This window comes from Hyperoodon ampullatus (assembly GCF_949752795.1).
Source record: "Hyperoodon ampullatus genome assembly, chromosome: 2".
In the NCBI taxonomy this organism is placed as follows: Eukaryota; Metazoa; Chordata; class Mammalia; order Artiodactyla; family Ziphiidae; genus Hyperoodon; species Hyperoodon ampullatus.
Window position 1 is genome coordinate 56,543,742 of NC_136915.1, and position 12,594 is coordinate 56,556,335.

The window sequence follows — 12,594 nt, forward strand, 5'->3', positions numbered from 1 at the left end:
AAGCAAAAATAAACAAATGGGACCTAATTAAACTTAAAAGCTTTTGCATAGAGGAGGAAACCACTGACAAAATGAAAAGACAACCTCCTGAATGGGAGAAAATATTTGCAAAGGATATGACTGATAAGTGATTAATACTCAAAATGTATGAACAACTCATAGAGCTCAATGTCAAAAAACTGAACAACCCAACTAAAATGGGCATAAGACCTGAGTAGACATTTTTACAAGGGAGACATGCAGGTGGCCATCAGGCCCCGTGAAAAGATGCTCAACATCACTAATCATCAGAGAACTACAAATCAAACCCACAATGAAATATTACCTCACACTTGTCAGTATGACTATTATCAAAAAGAGTACAAATAAAAAATGTTGTCAAGAATGTGGAGAAAGGGACTCTTGGGCACTATTGATGAGAATGTAAATTGGTGCAGCAACTATGGAAAGTAGTATGGAGGTTCCTCATAAAACTAAAAATAGAACTACCATATGATCAGCAACTCAACTCCCGAGTAAATATCTAAAGAAAGTGAAAACACTAATTCAAAAAGATACATGCACACCCCAATGTTCATAGCAGCTATTTCCAATAGCCAAGATTTAGAAGCAACCTAAGTGTCCATCAACAGATGCATGGATAAAGAAGAAGTGGTACTATGTACAATGGAATACCACTCAGCCATAAAAAAAGAATGAAATTTTGCCTTTTGCAACACATGGATAGACCTGTTTATAATCTATAAACATTTGAATCACTATGATGTACACCTGAAACTAATATAATATTGTAAATCAACTATACCTCAATAAACAATTAGGCAAAAAAATGAATTTGCATTGGTTTTTAAAAATATAAATAAATAATATAATACTACAGCTTTATGAATTTTTACAATGAATGTTCTAATGTTGTATGTTGTAACATTTTAATGAGTGTTTTTTATATGTTAAGTATCCTTCAGTTTTAATAATATATTACTGGACTTAGTAAATTATTTGATTTGACCTTTAGTTATCCAAATTGGGAAAATCATTTAATTTTTCTGCACATTAGTTTTATATCTGTGAGATTAAAAGCCTAAACTTGATTATTTTCTTTGTGTACATATGATATGTAAATGTTTAAAAACATCTCTTTGAGATGATAAAAAAATAAGAAAATGTATGGAGGATGATATAACCATTATATATATACCCCGACTCCCAAATTAGCAAATGTTTTATTGAAGTACTTTATGCTTTTAAAATGTTTTTTGTAAGGGGTGGATGAAATGGGTGAAGGAAGTCAAAAAGTACAAACTTCCAATTATAAAAGAAGTACTGGGGATGTAATATATAAGGATGGTGACTCTTTGTCACAGTTAATAATACTGTGTTGCATATTTGAAAGTTGCTGAGAGAGTAGATCTTGAAAGTTCTCATCCCAAGAAAAGAAGTTTTAACTATGTATGGTGACAGATGTTAACTAGAATTACTGTGGTGACCATTTCACAATATATAAAAATATCAAATCATTATGGGAGACTTCCCTGGCAGTCCAGTGGTTAAGACTCCATGCTTCCACTGCAGGGGGTGTGGGTTCAATACCTGTTCAGGGAACTAAGATCCCACATGTCACGTGGCTTGGCCAATAAAAAAAAAATCATTATGTTGTACACTTGAAACTAATATAATGTTATTTGTCAATTATACTTCAATTAAAAAAGTTCTTTTAAAGTATTTTTTTGTCTTTAAAAATATTATACACATGCTAGAGCCCTAATGTAGTACTACTGAATGAATACCTCTGATAGTATGGTCAGGAATTCTGCATTTATTTTTTCTGACTTATAAAAAAATTGTAAAAAAGACATTATAGTTAAAGATGAAATCAAGTTCCTACCCCTCTCTGATTCCATTCCCTCCCTTCCTCTAATGATTAATTGTGGTAATCATTAGAGCTGTTCACAGATTCTTTTTCTTTTTCTTCTGGTCAAGAGGTAAGATAGTGCTTCCTTGTGCCTCTTTGAAGTTACCAGTGGACATGTGATTTGCTTTTCGATTAATGAAGTGCAGTGGAAATGGCATGTATCCCCTCCAGGTGGAAGATTTCAGAGCTAGCATGTGATTCACTGCTCACCCCTCCACTTGCTAAAGTGATTGAGGAAAGTTATAGAACCTCTTTAAACATAGTCCCAGAGTGACTATAATGAGAAAAGCCTCCTTCCTTCCTTCGTTTCAGCATGGGATATGCAGTATGAAAAGCAACAAGAAAAAAAACCCTTTTGTTAAGCCATTGAAATTGTGGAGCTGTTTCTTGCCAAGGCATCCCATCTAATGCCTGAAATTTTACTATATGTAAAGTTAACAGAGTTGTACTTGGTGTTTTTAAAATCTAAATGTAAATGGCATTCTACTGTATTTTTCATTTAGCAACTTGCTTTTTTTTTTTAACCTCTTTTGTTTTTTGGATCTTTCCACATTGATACTTATAGCTCTAATTCATTGATTTAAACTACTACATGTCATTCTGTCCTGTCAATTTATTACCATTGATAAATGTATTCATTACTGATAGGCATTTAGGAAGCTTTAACTTTTCCAGCATTTTAAATAATGCTGCAATGAATATGCTTTTACTTGTCTTCTAATATACATTGCAACTGTTTCTCCACAAGTGAATTACTGGGTTTGTAGGTTATGTACAACTTCAATGTTATAAATATTGACGAAGGCTTTACAGCTGGGAATGGTGCTATTCCTACCAGTGAGGATGATAGGCAGCATAATTGGTGGTTGATTAGAAGGAGTATTCAGAAGTGTTTTGTCTCGAGTGGAGTAAATTGACTCTAGATTAACGATGCTAAAAATTTAAAAACAAGACCAGAAAGGATCGAGCTCGTTCCTGATGACCACAACCTAGAACAAAACTCAAGGATATTTATATGAATACAAAAAAATCCAGTACTCAGCAAGGTAAAAATTTACAATGTCTGGTATCCAATTAAAAATTACCAGATATGGCAAAGAAGCAGGAAAATACAACCCATAATGAGGAGAAAGACCAGTCAATCAAAACTGACCTGGAATTGAAGCAGACGAATTAATGAAAATGGACATTAAAACAGTTTTTATAACTGTGTTTCATATGTACAAGAATTTATAGTAAAAATTGAACATATTAAATAGAGGATGGAAGATATTAAAATATACTTAACTCACACTTTTAGAGGTGAAAACTACAATGTCCAGGATGAAAAATGGGGTGGGTGGATGGGATTAACTAGCAGAGTAGACATTGTAGAGGAACAGATTAGTGAATGTGAATACATGGAAACAACCAAAATGAAGCAGAGGAAAAAAAAACTATAAAACATGAACAGAGTATCAGTCAACTTTGGGCCAACTTCAAGAGTCCTAATGGTGGAGTAATGGAGTCTCTGTAAGAGAGAGCAAGTAGTACAGTAAAAATATTTAAAGAATTAATGGCTGAATTTTTTCCAAATTTGATGAAAACTCTAAACCCAGAGATCCCCAAAGTTTAACCAACCTCAAGCACAAAAACGCGAAAAAAACTACAGTAAGGTACATTTGTAATCAAATTGTTTGCAATTAGTAATAAAGAGAAAAATCTTAAAAACAGCGCCCCCCCCAAAAAGGGCATATTATTTAGATGGAAAAAGATAACGATGATGCATGTTTATTGGAAACAATGCAAATGAGAAGACCATGGGGCAACACCTTTTCTTTCTTTGCTGAAAGAAAAAAAAGATCACCATAAAATTATTAAGACATTAATGAAAGGAACTGAAGACAAACGGAAGGTATTCCATGGTCATGGGTTGGAAGAATTAATATTGTTAAAATGTCCACACTACTGAAAGCAATCTACAGATTCAGTGCAATCCCATCAAGCATTCCATTGGCATTTTTCACAGAAATAGAATAATCCTTAAATTTGTATGAAACCACAAAATACCCTGAATAACCCAAGCAGTCTTGAGATCTCAAGAAGAACAAAACTGGGGGCATCACACTCCCTGATTTCAGACTGTAATGTAAAGCTATAGTAATCAGTATGATATTGGCATGAAAACAGACACATAGATCAATGGAAAAGAATAGAGAGCCCAGAAATAAACCCCCACATATATGGTCAATTAATTTAGGACAAAGGAGCCAAGAATATACAATGGGAAAAGGATAGTCTCTTCAATAATGGTGTTGGGAAAACTGGACAGCCACAGGCAAAGGAATGAAATTGGACCACTGTCTTACACCATATACAAAAATAAACCCAGAATGGATTAAAGACTTGAATATAGGACCTGAAATCATAAAACTCCTAGAAGAAAACATAGGTAGTAAGCTTCTTCCTATCAGTCTTGGTGATGATTTTTTGGATTTGACACTAAAGCAAAGGCGACAAAAGTAAAAATATACAGGTGGGACTACATCAAACTAAAAAGCTTCTGCACAGCAAAGAAAACCATTAAAATGAAAAGGCAACCTACTTAATAGGAGAAAATATTTGCAAATCATATATCTGATAAGGGGCTAATATCCATAATATATAAAGAACTCATACAACTCAATAGCAAAAGAACAAACAGTCTGATTAAAAACCTGGCAGAGGATCTGAATAGACATTTTTCCAGATTAGGCATATAGATGGCCAACAGATACATGGAGAGGTGTTCAGTGTCACTAATCATCAGGGAAATGCAAATCAAAACCACAATTGTATATCACCTCACACCTGTTAGAATAGCTATTATCAAGACAACAAGAACTTAGTGCTGGAGAGGATGTGGAGAAAAGGAAACTCTTGTGCATTGTTAGTGGGAATGGAAATTGGTGCAACTACTGGCAAACAGTATGGAGATCCCTCAGAAAATTAAAAATGGAACTACCATTTGTCCAGCAATTCCACTTTGGGCTGTTAACCTGAAGAAAACGAAAACAGTAACTCAAAAAGATATATGCACCCCCATGCTCATTGCAGTATTATTTACCATAGTCAAGACATGGAAACAACCTAAGTGATTGCTGCTGGATGAATGGATAAGGAAGATGTGGTGTATATAGACAATGGAATATTCTTTAGCCTTAAAAAAGAATGAAATCTTGCCATTTGTGACAAAATGAATGGGCCTTGAGAGCATTATGCTAAGTGAAATAAGTCAGACAGAGAAAGACAAATACTGTAGGACCTCACTTATAGGTGAAATCTAAAAACACCAAAAAACCCCCATGAGCTCATAGATACAGAGAACAATTGGTGGTTGCCAGAGGCTAGGGATAGGGGTTGGCGAAATGGGTGAAGGGAGTCATAAGGTATAAATTTCCGTATAAAGTAATTCATGGGGATGTAATGTATAGCATGGTTACTATAGTTTGTTCGTTTGTTTGATTTGACCGTACCAGGTCTTAGTTGCGGCACATGGGATCTTCATTGCCGCATGTGGGATCTTTAGTTGCGGCATGCGGGCTCTTAGTTGTGGCATGCATTGCAGGATCTAGTTCCCTGACCAGGGATCAAACCTGGTCCCCCTGCATTGGGAGCACAGTCTTATCCACTGGACCATCAGGGAAGTTCCCAGCGTGGTTGCTATAGTTAATAATACTATAGTGCATATTTGAAAGTTGTGAAGAAAGTAGATCTTAAAAGTTCTTATCCACACCCCCGCCCCACAGATTTTTGTAACTATGTATGGTGATGGATGTTAACTAGAATTATGGCGGTGATTATTTCACAGTATATACAAATATTGGTTTATTGTACGCCTGAAACTAATATAATGTTATGTCATTTATACCTCAAAAAATCCCACAGAATTATTTACCCACCAAAAATATCCTTTAAAAATGAGCGTGAAGGGCTTCCCTGGTGGTGCAGTGGTTAAGAGTCTGCCTGCCGATGCAGGGGACACAGGTTCATGCCCCGGTCCGGGAAGATCCCACATGCCGCGGAGCAGCTGGACCCGTGAGCCACGGCCGCTGGGCCTGCGCGTCCAGAGCCTGTGCTCCGCAACAGGAGAGGCCACAACAGTGAGAGGCCCGCTACCGCAAAAAAAAAAAAAAAAAAAAATGAGCGTGAAGAAAGATGTTTTTCAATCATATAAAAGCTGAAAGAATTCATCACCATCAGACCTGCATTATAAGGAGTATTTAAAGAAGTTCTTTAATAAAGCATGGAGAAAATGATGCTGGATGGGAATCTGGATCTACACAAAAAAATGAAGAATACCAGATGTTGTCTTTATGTGTGTAAAGACTGTTTTATTAATATTCAGATCTCTAAAAGATAATCGTTTAAAGTGAAAATAATAACATTATATTGTAGAGGTTATAACACATGTAGGAATAATATGCATGGCAACAAGACAAAGGTTGGGAGGGGAGGAATGGAAGTACACTGTTGTAAAGTTTTTAGATTATACACAAAGAGACCAGTATCACTTCATGGTAACTGTTAAGTTAAAGATGTATACTACAAAGCCAAAATCACCCACTAGAATAATACAATGAAAAAACTCAGTAACTGTATTAAATGACATTGCCTTGGATTTCAGGAGTTATGGTGGTGTTTGAAGAAACAGATAATAATAAATAGATTAATAAAGGATGGCTACAGTTATAAACTGTGACCTTAAAACCAGAGCTCTCTGTTATAGATAAGAAGAGATCATTGTATTAAAATAGGATACATTAGGGAAAAAAGTTTTTGCATGCTTGCCATCAAATTTGTCCCAATAATAAATTAACTAGTGGAGCAAGCAATGGCAAAAGGCTAAATAAAATTGTGACTTGTGAAAGGATTGGGACCAATTGTCGAATATTAAAATTTTGGTAGGAAAATGGAAACAGAACTAATCTCCAAATCCCTTGTAGCCTTTTCTCTGTAGAGTGACATCTTTCACTTCCACAGAGTCAATGTGAGAAAATTGGACATTTTTTTTTTTTTAGAGAATTTCTGGCCTTGCAAAGAAATGGAAGAAGCTATAGAAGAGAATCAATGACCTCTTTTTCCTACTGCCTGGACTTTTAAATTTGCTTCATTATGTTATCTAAATTCTACCATCAAATGTCTTATTTGCGTTGAGCAAATGCAGATACCTAAGGGAAGGAAAATAAGAAGTCCGTTTTAAAATGTACTAGTTAATCTATGCATGTATACATTCATCCATTCAGTTGTCACTTACAGATCCTCTCCTGTGTGCCTGACACTATGGTAGCTGATGGAGATATATTCATTAACAATTTAGGGAGCTCACAGTTGATAGGATAGCAGGCATCTAAACAAATAGATTATAATGAAGTGTGATGTGTGCAATAATCCACTCAATGTTCAAAATACAGAGGTGTAATAAAACAAGGGTTAACTCTAACTGGAAGAGAACATCAGGGAATGCTTCCTGGAGATCCTGATGCATTAACCCCTGGGCTGGGTTTGAAAGCCAACTAAAAGGTTTGAGTGGCTGAAGATATTGGGAGAGATCTCGTAGGCAGGGGAATTACATGTGTAACATATAGATGCTTGAAACAAGTTGCTGTCTATGGAGCTACAAACAACTCAGTGTCGTTGGAGGATGAAATGTGGGGGGGAAGGGAAGTATGGCAGTTACTGAGGCTGGCGTCAGATCAAAAGGGCCTGGTAGGCCCTTTGTTGGTGGGTTCGTTTGAATTTTTTACACACTCAAACGTATCTTTCACACAGGCTTTATTTCTCTCCTCTTAACCCTTGTGTCTTTTACTTCTTGCATTTGTCCTACTGCACTGGCAAAGACCTTCATTCCCATGTTAATAAAACTAGTGAGACAAGAACCCTTACCTTATTCCCTATCTCAAAGTAAATGGTTTTGGCTTTCACAGTTAATTTTGATGTAGGTTCCTTATAGACATTCTTTAACAGATAAAGGATGTTTCCTTCTTTTCCACTGATTGCCAAGAATTTTTATCCTGCATGGACTTTGAATTTTATCACGTATCTTTTCTTGCATCTACTAAGATACTCTGTGATTTTTCTTTTCTGTGCTGGTAACGTGGCAACTTATATTGATTGCTATTTCATTTATTCATTTATTTATTTTTACATCGTTGTTGGAGTGTGGTTGCTTTGCAGTGTTGTGTTGGTTTCTGCTGTGTGACAGGGTGAATCGGCTGTGTGTGCGCACGTGTCCCCATATACCCTTGATTGCTATTTTAAAATAAAACTAATTTTGCATTCCTGAAATAAACCAAACTTGATCATGGTAAAAAAAAAAAAAAAAAAAAAAAAAAAAAAAAGTGGCCTGGTAGGACATGATAACTGCGCTGAGACTTGGCTTCATTGGTGATACCAAATGATTGCATTTTAGGCAGTAAGCAGACACAATTAAACTTTTGTTTTTGAGAGATCGCTCTATTGTCATTGTGGAAAAAGAAGAAAAGCTAGAAGAATGAAGAAAAGAGGATGGATTCAAGACCTATTTGGAGGGTAGAATTTGAGGATTCCTTTTATGTGGGAGTTAAAGGAGATAGGGTCTAGGGTAACTCCCGGGTTTCTGATTTGTGAGTTGTGATGCTAGCAACTGAAATAGAGAATAAAGGAAGCTGAACAATGTTGGGATTTTAAGGGAATGGCAGGGAGAGGATGAAGATTGTGAGTTATGTTTGGTCATGTGTGAATCAGTATGTGGATATATGTGGAACTGAGGACTAGAAACATAGATTTAAGAGTTAACAGCCTATAGGAGGCTTTCTAGGAGCCCCCAGACTAGCCATTTTGCTCTGTTTAATTGCTTCCATAGCCCTCATACTTCCTCTTTGATAGCATTACACTTGTAACTCTCTATCAAATCTCTGTCATCCTCTATTGGATTGTGAGGTCCTTGTTGAAAGGGATCTTATTTGTTTTGTTCACCAACTCCTTTCCAGTGCCCAACACAGTACCTGGTACATGAGACTGAATAAATGGGCATGGACATGAGTGCCCAGGGGAAGAGGGCATAGAGAAGAGAGGTTGATGGCTCAGGGCTGCTGGGTACAGTCATATGGCTGTCACTGGTTGCCAAGAAGCAACCTTAAGGATTACCACCTTACATACGTGTATACAATGGAATATTACTCAGCCATAAAGAAGGAACGAAACTGGGTCATTTGTAGAGACGTGGATGGACCTAGAGACTGTCATACAGAGTGAAGTAAGTCAGAAAGAGAAAAACAAGTGTTGTATATTAACGCATATATGTGGAATCTAGAAAAATGGTACAGATGAACCAGTTTGCAGGGCAGAAATAGACACAGATGTAGAGAACAAATGTATGGACACCAAGGGGGGAAAGTGGGAGGGGTAAGATGGGATGAATTGGGAGATTGGGATTGACATATATACACTAACATATATAAAATAGATAACTAATAAGAACCTGCTGTATAGCACAGGGAACTCCACTTCGCTGTACAGTAGAAACTAACACAACATTGTAAAACAACTATACCCCAATAAAAAAAAAAAGAGGATTACCACCTTACAGGTGTGAGTGGTGTGAGTGGAGAAAAATCTAGCAAAGGAGATGGAAGAAGGAGTGCTTGGACAGGTATGAAGAAAATCAGGAAGGACTTTATCAAGGAAGTTAAGGAAGGGAATGGTTAACAGTTTCAAATACCCAGAGAATTCAAATCAAATATGAACTGATGAGCTTATGAGCTGGTATAGGAACATAACCAGTATTTACAAATTGTTGTTGGCTTGTTTGCTGGTTTTAGCAAAATATCATTCAATGGTATTCTGTGTCAGCATAAGGGAAGAAAGGCATAAAATCAAAATAACTCAAGTTCATTAAAAGGGGTTATTGGAAACCAAGAGATATTTTCTCAATAAGTGCAGCAAAGCCATTTTTCCCCCCTAGTGTTGGAAGAGTTAGCTATTCCTTTGTAAGTAGTTTCCTTGTATGTGGAGATCATGTTAAATGAAAAATGTGTTTCTTTAAATGTTAAAGTGTGGTGAGATGCTCAGTCTGAGAGCTGCGTGGGCACTAAGACCAGCTGAGGGAAGAGCAGATTGAGTGAAAAGACAAGCAGGATTGTCCACACTGTTTAAATTCTTCTTTCTCTCTTGCTTTGTACATATTTGCCATGTTGTTATCATTGAATTTGGGTAAGTTAGATGCTTATATGGAGCAACTCCACTGTGTGTTCCAGAGCGGGAGAGAAGAGGGAGAGGTAGGAAGGTTGAGAGAGCAGTGTGTTTGTAGTTTGTGGTTTGCCCTGTGTTGTTTCTTTTATTTGGCGTTTTAAATTTTTCTTATAATATTGCTCAAAAATATTATCAGATACGCATGTCTGTGTGATATTTCATTGATTTAGAACTTTATATTTGTATCATGTTTTAGATTTTACAAATTGTCATATGTATTTGTTGCTTAATGCTGGAACAACTTCATTAGGTAAACAGGACAGATTTTTTAATTTTTAGGGGTTTGTTTTACCAAAGATTCAAAGTTAAGCTACTTGTCAATATCATAATAATCCTGTGATCTTTTCATACCATATTGTTCATGCAAAGAGCATACCAAATTGTGTGTGTGTGTTGTTTCAATGTAATTTATTTTATTTTAAGGAAACATATACATGAATTGGAGAATTGTCTTCCTCTGGGCATTTTGGTGTCTTTTTGCTATGCCTTTGTTTTTTAGGTTCTTGCTATCAAATAGGGTCTTTTAGAAATCTCTGAGAAGAAATAAAAGTTCATAAAATTTTGTATCACGTGTTAACTGAGGAAAAATATCAAGTCTGTATGTAGTTTGAAAAGATTACCCCCCCCACCCCCAGAATATTGTGGTGTCTTAGAATGGAGCTCCTAATATAATTTGTATACTTTTCGAGTTACTGGTCATAAAATTAGTTAAGTGAAGGTGTCAGCATTTAAAAATAATGAAATAGAACAGAAAATATCAGAGTGCATTGCACATGATAGAAGTGTTACCTCCTGATACTTTTGTTTTGGAAATATATATATGTATGTATGTACTGAGGCACAGGTATAAAATGTATTCCCTTACTGTGGGTCATGGTCAGAAAAGCTTGAAAACACCGGCTCAGAAAACTCTCGTTCATTTTATCTTCTTCCAGCTTTTGTTACATTATTGAATGGAGAACAAGCCCAGAATGCAATTCAGATGTTTCATCAATACTCATTTCGAGGAAAAGACTTAATAGTCCAGCTCCAGCCAACAGATGCTTTGCTGTGTATTACCAACTTGCCCACTTCTTTTACGTTAGAAGAGTTTGAAGAACTTGTTCGTGCTTATGGAAATGTTGAGAGATGTTTTCTGGTCTACAGTGAAGTTACTGGCCATTCCAAAGGCTACGGATTTGTGGAATACATGAAAAAGGACTTTGCTGCAAAGGCTAGATTGGAGCTATTGGGTAAACAGTTGGGAGCATCAGCTGTCTTTGCACAGTGGATGGATGTTAATCTCTTGGCCGCAGAGCTCATTCATTCTAAGTGCCTTTGTATAGATAAACTCCCTAGTGACTACAGGGATTCAGAGGAGCTTTTGCAGTTTTTTTCCAGTATCCATAAACCTGTGTTTTGCCAGGTATGTATTTTTAAGTCATCATTTGAAATATTTAAAAATATCTGCGTATGTATCTGCATGTACTCACGTATTTATTATACCTATGTAAATATCACAATGGATAATCTAATTCTAATTGAGTCTGTAATGAACACTTTAATATGATGGTAAATTTTATTTATTTATTTTTGTATTTTTTTTGAATTTTTGAAATTTATTTTTTATACAGCAGGTTCTTATTAGTTATCCATTTTATACATATTAGTGTATATATGTCAATCCCAATCTCCCAATTCACATGATGGTAAATTTTAAATCAATCCCTTTTGTTGATGGGCCAAACTATATTGTCTTTATGTAATTATGTATGTCTTAACAAACCCATCACTTAACACATCCACCTTCTCATTCCATCCACTCTTGAACCATTCATGCATTGATCCTTTTATCCACCCACATTTTGTTTATCACCTTCTCAGTGCCAGACACTATATTGCTAAATGTCAGAAATACAGAGAATAGAAAGATACTCTCTTAATACCACACAAGTTTGTGGAAGAGACTGACAAGCAGATAATTGTAAATCCTGTATGAAGACTGATATGATGGAAAATAGAAAAGTGTTATGAGGTGTAAAAAGAATGCATTATTCTGTTTTAATGGGGTCATGGTAAGTGAGACATTTAGAGAAGATCCTGAAAACTGACAAAACTGGTAAGAATTTTCAAGCACTTTGAGTAAAATTAAATATATTCTACTAAATAGGCAAAAATATATACTGTATACAACTGAGAGGTTATCTAGTCTAGCTTTCCATCTGGTAAAAAAAAAAGTTACAATAATTGTGAGTGATCATTTAGCTTCTGTTAAAATATTTCAAAATAATGGAAAATTCACTAGATGACAAGTCAGGCCATTACATATTTAAATGGCTCTCATACTGAATGTAAATATTTTTCTTTAAAACTGCTGACGCTATGGAATTAAAATGACTTTGTCTTTTGAAAGACTTAAAATGATAGTGTAATTTTTTTGGCATGAAGGTTAT

The 12,594-nt window shown here is 35.6% G+C and overlaps 1 protein-coding gene across 3 annotated transcripts in view; it reads left to right on the top strand.

Annotated features, from left to right (window-relative positions):
* The window catches only part of RAVER2 (ribonucleoprotein, PTB binding 2), a gene marked incomplete at both ends in the record, with an annotated part of 107,779 nt that overhangs the window by 29,583 nt on the left and 65,602 nt on the right, over window positions 1–12,594 (top strand). For all 3 annotated transcript variants that reach the window (XM_079698572.1, XM_079698573.1, XM_079698574.1), the window contains one exon: window positions 11,098–11,567. In XM_079698572.1, coding sequence (XP_079554698.1) covers window positions 11,098–11,567 — 470 coding nt within the window. The remainder of the gene's footprint in view (window positions 1–11,097; window positions 11,568–12,594) is intronic.